General features: G+C 46.0%; 1 protein-coding gene and 1 long non-coding RNA gene across 6 annotated transcripts in view; one reads left to right on the top strand and one right to left on the bottom strand.

The window, feature by feature from the left end:
- CFAP47 (cilia and flagella associated protein 47) overlaps nt 1-11,884 on the bottom strand; it is a 262,759-nt gene extending 250,875 nt beyond the window's left edge. For 3 of the 5 annotated variants that reach the window (XM_029046519.2, XM_029046520.2, XM_029046521.2), the window contains exons 1-4: nt 11,601-11,883; nt 7,891-8,042; nt 7,155-7,270; nt 4,538-4,676 (exon numbers count right to left, since the gene is read on the bottom strand). In XM_029046519.2, the coding sequence (XP_028902352.1) occupies nt 4,538-4,676; nt 7,155-7,270; nt 7,891-8,042; nt 11,601-11,756 (563 nt within the window). In that variant the 5' untranslated portion in view covers nt 11,757-11,883. Of the gene's footprint in view, nt 1-4,537; nt 4,677-7,154; nt 7,271-7,890; nt 8,043-11,600 lie in introns of all 5 variants that reach the window. The other 2 variants (XM_029046522.2, XM_016227348.3) reach the window with 1 other exon arrangement.
- Nucleotides 11,885-12,362: 478 nt separating this feature from the next.
- LOC114805469 lies at nt 12,363-14,915 on the top strand. The gene is made up of 3 exons (XR_003753445.1): nt 12,363-12,398; nt 13,206-13,273; nt 13,552-14,915. It is a non-coding gene; the product is annotated as an uncharacterized LOC114805469 (long non-coding RNA).
- The last annotated feature ends 226 nt before the right edge of the window (nt 14,916-15,141 follow it).

The following is a 15,141-nucleotide window of genomic DNA, read 5'->3' as shown; positions in this document are numbered from 1 at the left end:
CTAAACACCGACGACTAATGACAATAAGGTGTAACAAGATGCTAACAGCGAAGCACCAACGACTAATGACGACAACAAGGTGTAACAAGGCGCTAACCGCTAAACGCCAACGATTAATGATGACAAGGTGTAACAAGGTGCTAACAGCTAAGAGCCAACGACTAATGCTGACAACAAGGCGTAACACGGTGCTAAGAGCCAACGACTAATGGTGACAACAAGGTGTAACAAGGCGCTTACAGCTAAGCACAAAGGACTAATGACGACAACAAGGTGTAACGAGGTGCTAACAGCTAAGCGCCGACAGCTACAGATGAAACCAGGGCGTCATAAAGTGCTAACAGGACGTTAACAAGGCGCTAACAGTCAAACGCCGACAACCATCTCTGGAACCAGGGTTCTATGGAGTGTGTAGCGAGATGTTAACAAGGTGTAAACAAGTTGCTAACAGCTAAGCACAAACAACCACAGATGAAACCAGGGCTCTATGAAGCGTTGGCGAGATGTTGACAAGGTGTAAACAAGGCGCTAACAGCCAAGCACAAACAACCATCGACGAGACCAGGGCTCTATGAAGTGGTGGCAAGATGTTAACAAGGTGCTAACAGCTACACACCAACAGCCATCAATGAAACCGGGGTTCTAGAAAGTGTTAGCGAGGTGTTAACAAGGTGCTAACAGATAAGCACGACCGACCATTGGTGAAACCAGGGTTCTGTGAAGTGTTAGCAAGATGTTAAGGTGCTAACAGCTAAGAACCAACAACTATTGATGAAACCAGGGTTCTATAAAGATGCAGCAAGATGGTGACAAGGTGCTAACAGCTAAGCGCCAACAAACTAATGGTAACAGCAAGGTGTTGCAAAATACTAACAAGGCGTTAACAAAGTGTTAGCGACGTGTCGATAGGGACCCATCCACAACTAAGAACTTACTAGCCCTGCTCGCCCATCCCTTCCGGACAGAGGCTTTCAAGAGTCGCTAATCGCCCCTCCTAATGCTAATGACTCACTTATGGGCCACCTGTGGATTGCCATCAGGTGGGATCTGTTTAGACGCCCCACCCCCGTCTCCAGAGGAACCTGCCGCAGCCCACGAGGTCTCCACATCAGCTGTTACAGCTCAGGGCTTTCTTTCTTTTTGCCTTCATTCAATAGTATTTATTGAGCGCTTACTACGTGCAGAGCACTGGACTAAGCGCTTGGAATGGACAAATCGGTAACAGATAGAGACGGTCCCTGCCCTTTGACGGGCTTGTTAATCGTGTTTATTGAGCGCTTACTGGGTGCGGAGCGCTGTAGTAAGCGCTTAGGGGAGTACAGTTATAAACAGGCACGTTCCCTAACCACGACGAGCTCTAGAGGGGGAAGCGGACGTTATTAATGATAATAGTAATAGCTATAATAATGGTATGGATTAAGCGCTTATAATGCACTACGTGGCTCAGTGGAAGGAGCACGGGCTTTGGCGTCAGAGGTCATGGGTTCGAATCCCGGCTCGGCCACTTGTCAGCTGGGTGACTGTGGGCAAGTCCCTTCACTTCTCTGGGCCTCAGTTAACTCATCTATAAAATGGGGATTGAGATTGTGAGCCCCACGTGGGACAACCTGATTCCCCTGTATCTACCCCAGTGCTTAGAACGGTGCTCTGCACATAGTAAGCGCTTAACAAATACCAACATTATTATTATTATTAACATTATCACTATACTAAGCGCTGGGGTGGATACAGCAAATCGGGTTGGATACGGTCCCCCTCTCACATAGGCTCACCGTCTTAATCCCCATTTTACAGAGGAGGACACTGAGGCATTGTTAAGCGCTTACTAAGTGCCAAGCACTGTTCTAAGCAACCCTACCTTGACCCTTGGGGGATTTTAATATTCACGTGACTGTCCACCTCCTCTCAATCCTTTCCTCCAAAGACCTCCCGCTCCACCTCACAGACTCACCAAACTTGGGCACATACCTGATCTTCTAATCTCCAGTATCTGTACAATCTCTACCCTCACCAATTCTGAAATTTCTCTGACCACAACCTCCCCAGCTGCTCTCTTTCACATACACCTCAAAATCTGTCCTTCCCCCACCCCTAAAATATTCACTCATTTGTACTTATTCATTCAATAGTCTTTACTGAGCGCTTACTATGTGCAGAGCACTGTACTAAGCGCTTGGAATGAACAAGTCGGCAATAGATAGAGACAGTCCCTGCCGTTTGACGGGCTTACAGTCTAATCGAACTTACTGAACGCTTCCTGTGTGCAAAACACTATACTGAGTACTTGGGAGAGTATAATACAAACAGACACGTTCCCTGCCCACGAGTTCACAGTCTAGAGGGATATTTTTCAGCCATCCTCCCCACTTGGGTCTCCAAACCCACACTACCTTCTCCTGCTGCACAAATTGACGCTCGACACGACCTTCTTCACTGAACAGGACTCCCTTGCTCCACTAACTGACAACCCTGAATCACCTCAATAGTAGGTGTAGGACCAAAAAAAAAGGAGCAGAATCACCTCTGGGCCCAAATTGCAGACAGCTGTGCAGAAATTCCAGCCACCTCTCTGATCTTGTCCATCTTAAATTTAATCTTACCTGCTTCAATTCGGTCTTCTCCACTGTGGGACAGCAGTCCTCTCCTTCCTAATTCACTCAAGCATCCCCTGCTGTTCCAGACATTTAACTCCCTTCTCAAACCTCCTATCACCCTCCCCTCTCTTTCCCCTAATGACCTGTCCACAGACTTCATCAACAAAATTGAAGCCATCTGGCATAACCACCCTAAAATTTCCCGTGTTTCTCTCCAATCCTCCCTTCAGCCTCTTCGACTCAAGATGAAATCTTTCACTTCCTTTCTAAATTCATTCAATAGCATTTCATTCAATAGTATTTATTGAGCGCTTACTATGTGCAGAGAAGTGTGCTAAGCGCTTGGAATGTACAAATCGGCAACAGATAGAGACTGTCCCTGCCCATTGGCGGGCTTACAGTTTAATCGGGGGAGACAGACAAAAACAATAGCAATACATAGAATCAAGGGGATGTACATCTCATTAAAACAACTGCAATAAATAGAATCAAGAATCAATAAATCTATCCCCTCCACCTGTGCTTCAGATCCCCCTCCTTTCATAGTAAGCAGCCTGGCTCAGTGAAAAAGAGCAGGGGCTTGGGAGTCAGAGGTCCTGGATTCTCCTACTCCACCACTTGTCTACTGTGTGACTTTGGGCAAGTCGCTTACCTTCTCTGGGCCCCAGTTATCTCATCTGTAAAATGGGGATTAAGACTGTGAGCCCCACGTGGGACAACCTGATTACCTTGTATCTACCCTAGTGCTCAGAACAGTGCTTGGCACATAGTAAGCGCTTAACAAATACCATCATTATTATTATTGCCTTTTTAAAACACTCGCCTTCTCCTCGACTGCCATCTTCAACTGTTTACTTTTCAATGGCTTCTTGCCCATTGCTTTCAAGCATACTTATGTCCCCACTTGGGAAGTACAATTCAGCAACAAATAGAGACAATCCCAGCCCACAGTGGGCTCACAGTCTAGAATCCCGTTGCATTGTACACTCCCAGGTGCTTAGTACAGTGCTCTGTACGTAGTAAGCACTGAATTAATTCAGTCGATTGATATTGAGTAGTAGGCCAATGGCTTGGGAAGTGAAATTCAGCAACAAATAGAGACAATCCCGGCCCACAACGGCCTCATAGCCTAGAATCCCGTTGCACTGTACGCTCTCAGGTGCTTAGTACAGTTTTCTGTAATTAGTAAGCACTGAATTAATTCAGTCGATTGATTGAGTAGTAGGCCAATGGCTTGGGAAGTACAATTCAGCAACAAATAGAGACAATCCCAGCCCACAGCGGGCTCACAGTCTAGAATCCCGTTGCATTGTACACTACCAGGTGCTTAGTACAGTGCTCTGTACGTAGTAAGCACTGAATTAATTCAATCGATTGATTGAGTAGTAGGCCAATGGCCTGGAGATTCTGCTTGATGAGGAGAGGAAGGAGAAACTATCGATGGCTTTCGAGGAGTGGAGAGACCATAGTAAAATGAAAAAGGGAGAAAAGGGCAGACTGTTGAAGGGGGAGGTTGTAGGTAGGGAGACCGGTGAAGAGGTTGATACCCTAGTCTAGCCAGGATCTGGTGAAAACCTGGACCACCGTATGAAGTCCTTATGGGAAATAGAGTGGAGGGAAAACTTTAGTGACAGACCAAATGTTAAAGGGGAGAGAAAGGAGCCAGGGATAATAAGATGGCGACAGAAAATGACAATATTGTCAATTGTGAGGGGAAACCTAGGGGCGGGAGGAGCAGATTTCAGACGAAATATAAAGGGATCAGGGTCAGATGTAATTACGGTTAAGGCTCCGACTTTTAAATGAATGCTAGAGATGCTGGAGAATAATAAAACACACAAAGGATTTTAAAGACATGTGCAGCTGTAAGGACTACTGTTCTAGAAATAACAACAGAATAAAGTCTCGATGTTTGCAGACCGAGAGATGTATATCACACTTACTTTGCTACTTCATTAACAACTCGGGGAAGGTCAGTACAGATATCCACTTTAATGGCCTCTGACAATTTAGGGCCCACAATTCCTCCAGTCGGTTGTATAAAGATGGGCAGATTTCCCTTATATTCTACATGAAATGCACCTGAGAAAAACACCACATCCTGTATTAATACATATGTAACAGTTCTGCAAAGCTCAATGTATTTGGTAAGATTCTCGAAGAGATAGTAAGGAAAACTTTAAATAAATACACAAGCTGTGCATATTTTACACACACACACACACACACACAGAGAATCTGAGCAAGGAACAACAGGCTGCTTGGCCCGGTTCAGATTCAAATCTCCCTCTCAGGGTTGGAGGTCACGTTTTCCAGGAGGGAGTTTGGAGGTGGGGGAGAACCAGATGGGGGAAGACAGGAGGAAGGTCTGGTCATGCTTGCCTCCTCTACCATACTTGTCTGCTCTGTGACCTTCGACACGTCACTTCACTTATCTGGGCCTCAGTTACCTCATCTGTACAATGGAGATTAAGATTGTGAGCCCTATGTGGGACAACCCCAATTGCTTGAATTCTCCCCAGCACTCGGTTCAGACGGATTCTGTTGCCGAATTGTACATTCCAAGCGCTTAGTACAGTGCTCTGCACATAGTGCCCAATAAACAATATTGAATATTACTACTGGTATTATTACCCAACTCCATCTTCCCTAGTAAGGGTGAAAGCAACATTTAACGACATGGGAAAGTGTCAAGTCACCCTACCACGGCGGCTTCATGGCCTTCAATCTTTCGGGGATTTGCCAAAAAGCATCATCGCTGTCCTAAAGGCACAGTTCCTTCACGCAACTTTCCAGTGCTACCTGGATTTTCAGGATCCATTTTTTTTCTTAATAATAATAACAATAATAATGTTGGTATTTGTTAAGCGCTTAGTATGTGCAGAGCACTGTTCTAAGCGCGGGGGCAGGCATAGGGGAATCAGGTTGTCCCACATGGGGCTCACAGTCTTAATCCCCATTTTACAGATGAGGTAACTGAGGCCCAGAGAAGTTAAGTGACTTGCCCATACCGAACAATGATCTTTTTTCAACAGCTTCTAGCCGTACGGCATGCACTTTTCCCTTCATGAATATGTATTTTTTCTCTTTGCAAATACTAATTCTCTGTGATATTTGCCCATAATACATGCGTAATCATCTTTTGGAAGCGCTACAGTTAGTAGAATACACACCATCAATTTCGGCTAGGGAGGAAAACAGTAATTTGAACTAACTCCAAGAAGGAAGACAATATGTGATCTAGAGAACAATTTGGTTCAGTTAATGAGGGAACGTAACACTTCCTAATATTGGATTACCATAGCTCAAATCGTAAATGTTACATTTAGCCCAAGTCCTGCACATATAAAAATGAAAAATTACACAAACAGCCTACGTGTTCTGCTTCCCTCATCCCTAAAGCAAAAGCATAAACACATGGCTCCACTTCATCTTCTCCTTACTTATGTTTAATACAAGAATTAATATTAGAGGTACTAGTCGTAGGAATATCAGTTAGAAAGTCCTTGCTATATGCACTGAATTAAGCACTGAGCATTAAATAGTATATTTCCATTGAATGTTATATCAAATCGCATATTTTCAGTGAACAGTAGAAGAAAATACCTCATTCAATTTTGATTCTTCAATTGCTAGTGACAATACTATTAATAGCCTATTTTTTTCAATCGTATTTATTGAGCGTTTACTGGGTGCAGAGCACTATGAAAAGTGTTATTAACACACCCAAGAAATTTTACCTATGCTTGCCTTCCCTCACCCTCTGATGCTTCTCCCCTAGGAGTTATTCTCAGATGGACTCCCTCTTTTTTTGGGGGGGGGGGTGGTTTACATGATATTTGTCAAGTGCTATTACCAAGCGCTGGGGAATAGAGGTCATGGGTTCGAATCCCAGCTCTGCCACTTGTCAGCTGTATGACTGTGGGCAAGTCACTTCACTTCTCTGGGCCTCAGTTCCCTCAACTGTAAAATGGGGATTAACTGTGAGCCTCACGTGGGACAACCTGATGACCCTGTATCTCCCCCAGCGCTTAGAACAGTGCTCTGCACTGTTGTTGGCTTGACAATACCAACATTATTAAATCAAGTTGGACACGGTCCATGTCCCATATGGGGCTCACAGTCTTTATCTCTATTTGACAGATGAGGGAACTGAGGCCCAGAGAAGTGAAATGATTTGCCCAAGGTCACACAGCAGACAAGAGTGACTGAGACGGAATTAGAACCCAGGTCCTCTGACTCCCAGGCCCTTGCTCTTTCCACTAGGCCACGCTGCTTCTCTCTCATTGGACTCCTCTTCTTTATAACCTTTGGAAGACAGTGTCTATAAAATACATTTAGACATGTTTAGTAAACCAAGAGAAGAACTCTGGCAAGTCTATTTTCAGGCCCAAAGTATCTCGAGCTAATTTACTACAAATCGTTACCTAGAGATTTTAGACGTAAACCTTCCAGGAAATCATAGATCTCCCAGGAAGAACCGCACACTTTGGAAGTTATGGGTAAAAATCACTTTCTTACAGAAAACAAAGAGAATTAATTGTGGCAGCAAAAATTTACCTGGAGCTGATCCATGGTTCGTGACGTGAATCTCCTTACAAATCACTATACTATTTGCAATCAGTGTGCCAAAATTAACTTTCGGCTCAATTTCCAGTTGGCAGCAAGGAATCAATCTATGGAGAAGAATATATATCAATTACTTTTTATCTGAATTTGATCATCTTAATAGGTACATAAAGTTTGGGGTAGTGCTTCCATCATCCCAAAAAGATATTTCATCTTAATTTGGGTTCCTTTGCTAGACCCTGATAAAATAAAGGATTTCACTATATTTTTCCCTCCTACTTAGACTATGAACCTCAGGCGGGACAGGGACTGTGTCAACCTAATTAACATGATGGGGCCTTATTCTTACGGCAACTTGATTACCTTGTATCTATCTCAGGGCATAGCACAGTGCTTGGCACATAGTAAGAGCTTAACAAATGCCAAATTATCATTATAATTAGCTATCATTCTCTCCACTTTATTTACCCAAAGCAGCAAGAATATATTCCTGAAAATGAGTGAATCTGTAATTTACAGGGCAATTTAGTGAATCTGCGCATCTGTTTTTAAAAACTAAACAAAATTTACATTAAGGGCGCTTTTTCTTAATTCGTCTTCAGCAGAAAGGGAGAAAAGGCAGATGGGACAAATTGTGTTAACTAAAAAGAATTCAGTTGTTTTGGGGAAATATATTCCTCTTCGGGGAATAGTCAAAGTATCAGTAAGTAATTCACAGATGACTCACCCTATCAGTGGGACTTCTATCACTTCTTTCTCTACTAAAACAAATATTCTGTCAAAAACATCTTCCTCATTGTCCGGCCGATATTCCACAGTCGCTGTCATCTGAAGTCCAGAAGCAACTGCTTTATCTCGATCAGTCACGATCAACTTGAACTGCCATGAACAAGAAATGACATTTAAATCGTAAAGCAAACTTGTCAACACAATATATCGGTAAGAGTGAAATAGTAACTCGGCATTTCACTTCACTAAACCCGTATACGCTCTCCACATATTTCCTTCTTGCACCCTGAAGTTTCTGTGAATGATTTTCCGAGTGACTTATATCCCCAAAGGATATTTGGCGATATCCTTTCTACCTGCTATTTCTACCTGTCCTCAAAATCAACAATGAACCGTGGATTCAATAGTATTCCCTGAAAACTACTAAGTGCTTAGCATTAGAAGGCATAAATTCCTACTCTCAAAGAGCTTACAGTTTTGTGGGGGAGATAGAGAAACAGTGTGGCCTAGTGGAAAAAGTACAGGCCTGGGAGTCAGAGGACCTGGGTTAGATTTGGTGAGATTTGGGAAACTCAAAAAAAGGAAAAAATGGATATAAGGAGGCAGAGCCGGGACCCAGGCATCCCATCTCTGGGGGGATTTCCTTCCCCTTCTGACAAAAGCAGCAATATCGCATGGATAAGTCAATCGGCCGATCGTATTAATTGAGCGCTCACTCTGTGCAGAGTACTGTACTAAGCGCTTGGGAGAATACAATGCGACAATAAACAGCCACATTCCCTGCCCACAATGAGTTTATAGTCTAGAGGGGCTGGCAGGCGAGAATAGAAATAGATTTCTAGTCTCTAGAACTAGAGAAGCAGCGTGGCTCAGTGGAAAGAGCCCGAGCTAGAGAGTCAGAGGTCATGGGTTCGAATCCTGGCCCTGCCACTTGTCAGCTGTGTGACTGTGGGCAAGTCACTTCACTTCTCTGGGCCTCAGTTACCTCATCCGTAAAATGGGGGATTAACTGTGAGCCTCACGTGGGACAACCTGATGACCCTGTATCTACCCCAGGACTTAGAACGGTGCTCTGCACATAGTAAGCGCTTAACAAATACCAACATTATTATTGTCATTAGATGAATTAGAAGGTTGAGTGGATACTGCACACTTGACTGAATTACCAAAGAAACGCAGGAGGGTGAGAGGTTCTGGGGAACGCGATTAGGCTGCACAGGGTAGGAAAAGTCTTAAAAATAGTGGGGGGAGGTGACAAGGAGTATAATTCTTCCTTCTTTTTGCAGGGACTGGCTCTGGCCCAGGATTTAACAAATCGCTTGAAAGTCTTGGGGAAAACATACCCCACGATACGGCTGTTTATGCTCCATCCACATTTTCAGGGAACACATCGCAGATTATAATAATATTTGTGGTCTTTGTTAAGCTCCTCTCCCTCTCCCTTCTGTATCGCCCTGACTTGCTCCCTTTATTCATCCCCCTTCCCAGCCCCACAGCACTTACGTACAGATCTGTCATTTATTTATATTAATGCCCGTCTCCCCCCTCTAGACTATAAGCTCGTTAGGGGCGGGGAATGTTTCTGTTTATTCTTGTGGTGTACTTTCCCAAGCGCTTCGCACAGTGCTCTGCATACAGTAAGCCCTCAATAAACACGACTGACCGACATTTGAGAGAATATAATACAACAGACTTGGCAGACATGTTCCTGGCAAACCAAGCGCTCAAGCTTGCACCATGGAAACTGTGCACAAAACCCCAACTCTGCACTGGCTACACAGTGCTAAGCGAAAACGTTGTCAAAGAATTCAGTTTCCTAGGTATTCACGTTGGCCAACGATATAACAAGAGAAATAGAAAATTAAATCGAGAAGGCTAGCACGCCCTTTGGGGTACTGTCAAACAGGGCGTGGAAGGAGGGTGTTTTTAATCTCCAAACTAAACTGAAAGTCTACCCAACTGAGCTAAAGCGCTTTCCGATCTTCCCTATGTCAGCAGGATTTAGTCCCCCCCCCCCCCCCACCTCCTCGTTAATGCTTCATAAATCTCCTTGAGCAACTTCATCAGCTACGGTATTTGTTAAGCGCTTACTTTTGTGCCAAGCACTGTTCTAAGCACTGGGGTAGATGCAAGCCCCTGTCGCGCATGGGGCTCACAATCAAAGTTGCTACAAGCAACATTAAACGACAAGATGACAGAATAAGTGCACGGGCTTTGGGGTCAGAGGTCATGGGTTCCCACCCATGGGTTGTCCCACCTGGTCCACCTGATTCCCCTGACAGAACAGTGCTCTGCACATAGTGAGCGCTTAACAAACACCAACATCATTATATTATTAGTTGATTGACTGGGGATCACAAACAATACATTCCCGAATTTGACAGTCTTCTCGCATTGAAATTCTGCTCACTTCAACACAATGTGGGCGGGTGGGGCATGGGAAAATAATGGATGATAATAGCATATCCAAGTCGTCGTGGTATAAAGCAATTTGGGCACGTACAATAGAGTTAGTAAACACAATCCCTGCCCTGTTTTTTCCAAGGACATAGTAAGTGCTTAATAAATACTATTATTACAATCCCAGATGATACAATAATGCAATATACTATATAAATTCATTAGCTAAAACTATCATTATACAGCACTATACCCAACCGCCTAGCACACAAATTATTCAGTGAAAAATATGAAAATCTGGAAAACTGGCTTTGTTCCATCACTCTAGATTTTTAAAATAAGACTATTGTCCTCTCCTTAGATGTTTCAGGATTTAACTAACTCCAGTCCTGCTTTTAATCTTACACTCTTAAGAGAAGTTTAGGCCTTCCCCCTAGGAAAAACAAATATATTATGGGGTCCGTTAGGAATTCGATATGGACAAGCAGCATGCTCAGCACTGGAGTAGAGAGAAGAAAATCAGGTCAGAAGGGTTCCTGTCCCAGTTGGGGCTCACAGTTTAAGTAGCTGGGAGAACAGGTATTGGAATTTCCAATTTAGAACTGAAGAAACAGGCTCAGGGAAATTTGGCAGCTCGTTCTCAAGGTCATAGAGCAGGCAAGTGGCGGAGCCGGCATTAGAACCCAGGCCCTCTGACTCCCGGGCCCGTGCTCTTTCGACCGGGCGTCAGCGCTTCCCAACTGTTTAATAGAAAGTAATTATTATTATTATGGTATTTGGTTAAGCGCTTACTATGTGCCAGGCACTGTCCTAAACGCTGGGGTGGATACAAGCAAATCGAGTTGGACCCAGTCCCCGTCCCCCCGTCATCGGGCAGGGATTGTCTCTATCTGTTGCCGAATTGTATGAGAAGCGGCGTGGCTCAGTGGAAAGAGCCCGGGCTTGGGAGCCAGAGGTCATGGGTTCGAATCCCGGCTCTGCCACTTGTCAGCTGGGTGACTGTGGGCGAGTCGCTTCACTTCTCTGGGCCTCAGTTCCCTCATCTGGAAAATGGGGATGAAGACTGTGAGCTCCACGCGGGACAACCCGATGACCCTGTATCTACGCCAGCGCTGAGAAGAGTGCCCTGCACATAGTAAGCGCTTAACAAATACCAACATTATTATTATTCGACTCCCTCTGACTCCCAAGCCCGGGCTCTTTCCGCTGAGCCACGCCGCTTCCCCCGACTCTGTTAGTTCGTCTGTAAAATGGGGATTCAAAAATCAGCGCTCCCTTCCCCGCTCCCCCGCGCCCCGCGCCGGCTACCTGCTGGCTGCGGGGCCCCTGGAAGCGGATGGCTTTGCTGCTGCGGCCCACGTTCTGCACGGTGAGCGCGGCGCGGTACAGCTGGCCCACCCGCACGTCCGAGAAGCGGACCCGGCTCGGGGACACCCGCACCGACCGCTCCGCACCTTCCTCCATGGCGGGGGATGCCCGGGCCTGGGCCCGCTTCGGGAGAACCAGGGCCGTAACCGCGATGCTACCAGGGCGGTAACCAGGGCGGTAACCAGGGCGGTAACCAGGGCGGTAACCAGGGCCGTAACCAGGGCCGTAACCAGGGCCGTAACCACGATGCTACCAGGGCGGTAACCAAGGCGGTAACCAGGGCGGTAACCGCGATGCTACCAGGGCCGTAACCAGGGCGGTAACCAGGGGCGGACCCGGCTGGAGACTAGCGTCGGACCCGTCGCTAGGCAACGCCCGGGAAGCTCTCGCCAAATCCCCGGCAGCCCCGAGAGAATCCGCTCCTCGGCGGCCAGTCCGTCCTACTTATTGAGCGCTTACCGTTGATGGGGTCCTCCCGCTCTCCCTCACCTCCGCCAAACCCATCCCCTCTTCAAAGCCCTACTTGGAGCTCACCTCCTCCGAGAGGCCTTCCCACACTGAGCTCCCCCCGTATGAAGCGCTTGGAAGACCACCGAATTAGCCGGCGTAGTGGATAGAGCGACGGCCCGAGAGTGAAAAGGTCATGGGTTCCAGTGTCGGCTCTGCCACTTGGCTGCTGTGTGACCTTGGGCAACTCACGTCACTTCTCTGGGCCTCTGTAAAATGGAGATTGAGACTGTGAGTGGGGCGGGGATTGTAGCCAACCCCATTTCCTTGTAATAATGTTGGTATTTGTTAAGCGCTTACTATGTGCAGAGCACTGTTCTAAGTGCTGGAGCACTGTCCTAAGCGCCGGAGCACTGTTCTAAGCGCTGGGATCCCCCCCAACGCTCAGTACAGTGCCCAGCACACAATAAGTGCTTAACCAATGCCGTTATCATCTTCTTCTTATGAATTAGCACACGTTCCCAGCCCATAACGACTTTACAAAACTTGCCACCTATTTTGAAACCTAACTCTATTTTAAAAATGTATTTGACTTCTGTCTAGAAAGCTTACATCAAAGCCGAGAAACTAATGCTCCGACGCGGTGTGAAATGCTGCTTGGATCCTGCCTCCCAGAAAGTCGGCTTTCCAAATTGGACATCTGCATGTGGAAGTCCTTGATAGTTGTGCAGTTTTTATCAGACGGTTAATGCCAAGGAAGGTCAGGCAAATCAGGCCCGACCGTAATTGCTTCTTGCTTCTCCCACCGGCTTTCAGGATCTTGTCTCACAAAGGAATGTCTCTCCAGCCGAGCCATGGTGCTTTCCTCCTTTTGATTCGGATCAAAAAAACATTTCCCTCTGATCATCCTTCCTGAATTCGGGCTTGAGATCAAACGGAAATCAACGGGCTGGAGAGTTAGAGCTGGGCCTTCAGAGACAGGATTTAGAATCTAGAAAACATCGTGGACACTCGATTTTGTTTTCATCTGTTTCCTCATAGCAGTAATAGCCATAATAAGAATAAACTATTTCTCAGATGTCCGCTTTGTTTCTACAGGTAGAGGCGGTCTCGATTTCACTGACTGAAAAATCTCAGAGGGGCCTGGGGTGGCGGTTGATGTGCAGGTAGGAATCCGAGCTCGACTAGGCCGTAAACCCGTCCCCCGGAAGACGCCGATTCCCGTGGCACCATCACCTCAGTTACCTCGTCTGTAAAATGGGGATTCCCTGTGAGCCTCACGTGGGACAACCTGATTACCCTGTATCTCCCCCACCGCTTAGAACGGTGCTCTGCACATAGTAAGTGCTTAACAAATACCAACATTATTATCGCCTCCATCCAACCAGAGACCCTGAGTTTGATGAGATTGAAATTTAAGCATCTACCCTATTGCCCCCTCTAGATAATTTAGGATACATTTACGTCTGGACAAACAATGTCAGTGGAACTGGGGAGTGAAAATATCAGCCGGTGGAGCGATGATGGAGGGAGAAGAGGCCGTCGGCATGAATGTTCAACTCACGCTGGCTGCTGAGGGTAATTTCTCCTCTCTCGCCTTCTCTTCTTCTGCTCTCTCCTCTTCTGGTTGTGCTGCCTCTTGAGCAGTAGCAGTAGCAGGTTGACTCTTCAATGATCCCAGGAGGTCGTTTGTCCTGGACTCACTCCTTGGGTCATTTTTAATAACAGCGAGGAGCATCATTGCGTGAGCTTGTCGTGAGCAGGGAATGGGTCCGTCAACTGCGTTCTACTATCCTCTCCGAAGCGCTGAGTACAGTGCTCTGCACGCAGTAAGCGCTCAGTAAATACCAGTTATTAATAATAGTAATGGACAAGGAAAATGATAAAACGGAATGAGATAAGAAGTCGTGTAGGGAAGGTCTTGGTAGTGACTGGTAATCTACTACTCAGATTCAAGTAATTGGAGAAACATTCAGGCACTTAAATTTCTCTGTAAAGTCTTTGGAAGATAGTCTTGTACGAGTATTTATGCAATACAGATGCCTACATAATTTTGCTAATAGGACTGTGAAAATTCACCCAATGTTTGGATTTTTCAAACTTCCAGTTTCTGATGGTACTTTTCTTTCTCCCAACATTACTCCGCATTCTTCCCGTGATTCTTATGGCTTTTTTTTCTTTTTTGGTCTCAATCTCTTTAATTCTCTTCTGTTTGTCAATTTCCCCCCTCCTTCTTTTTCCCTTTCTCCCCTTTTAGTCTTCTGAATCTCTCCCTCCTTTCTTTCTTATTCCTGTCTTTCACTTGCCTCTATCACTCTCTTGTCTCTGTCACTGCCGTGGCACAACTCATTCACATTCCTTCACACCCAGATATACGCTCACAGACAAAACTTTCCCTCAAGGCCTGTCGTCTCCCAAGAGGCTCAGAGTAAGACCCATTCACAGCACAGAAGACACATCTGTGCTCTCATCCTAGCTCAGGGGTCATTTTCCTTTGCACTCCCTTTTTCCTTCTCCCTTTCTCCTTCTCTCCCTCCCGCTCTCTTTCTTGAGTGCTTGGTTTTAAAGACTCCATCAGCTGGCCCCCTTCCTACCTCACCTCAGTGATCTCCTACTTCAGCCCAGTCCACACACTCTGCTCCTCTAGTGCCGGTTTACTCACTGCGTCCCGATCTCATCTGTCTCGCCCCTCACTCCTTTCTCACACCCTCCCCCTAACTTGTATCTCCCTCCCCGTCCAAATACGCCGGGCCACCACTATCTCCCTCTTCAAAACATTACAAAGGTCACATCTCTTCCAAGAGGCCTTCCCCGATTAAGCCTTCTTTTTCCAGTTTCCCTCTCCCTCCGATCACCTCCGATCTGTGACCTTTGGACATTTGATACCCCTTCCCCCAAATCCACAGCACTAGGTACATGTCTTTAAATTATATAAATTACTAATTTATTCATATTAGTGTCCGTCTCCCCGCTCTAGACTGTATGGGCGGGAAAAGTGTCCGCTAATTCTGTTGTGCTGTCCTCTCCCAAGCGC

This window comes from Ornithorhynchus anatinus, chromosome 18 (assembly GCF_004115215.2).
Source record: "Ornithorhynchus anatinus isolate Pmale09 chromosome 18, mOrnAna1.pri.v4, whole genome shotgun sequence".
NCBI classification, from domain to species: Eukaryota; Metazoa; Chordata; class Mammalia; order Monotremata; family Ornithorhynchidae; genus Ornithorhynchus; species Ornithorhynchus anatinus.
This window is presented reverse-complemented; position numbering and strand designations above follow the sequence as displayed.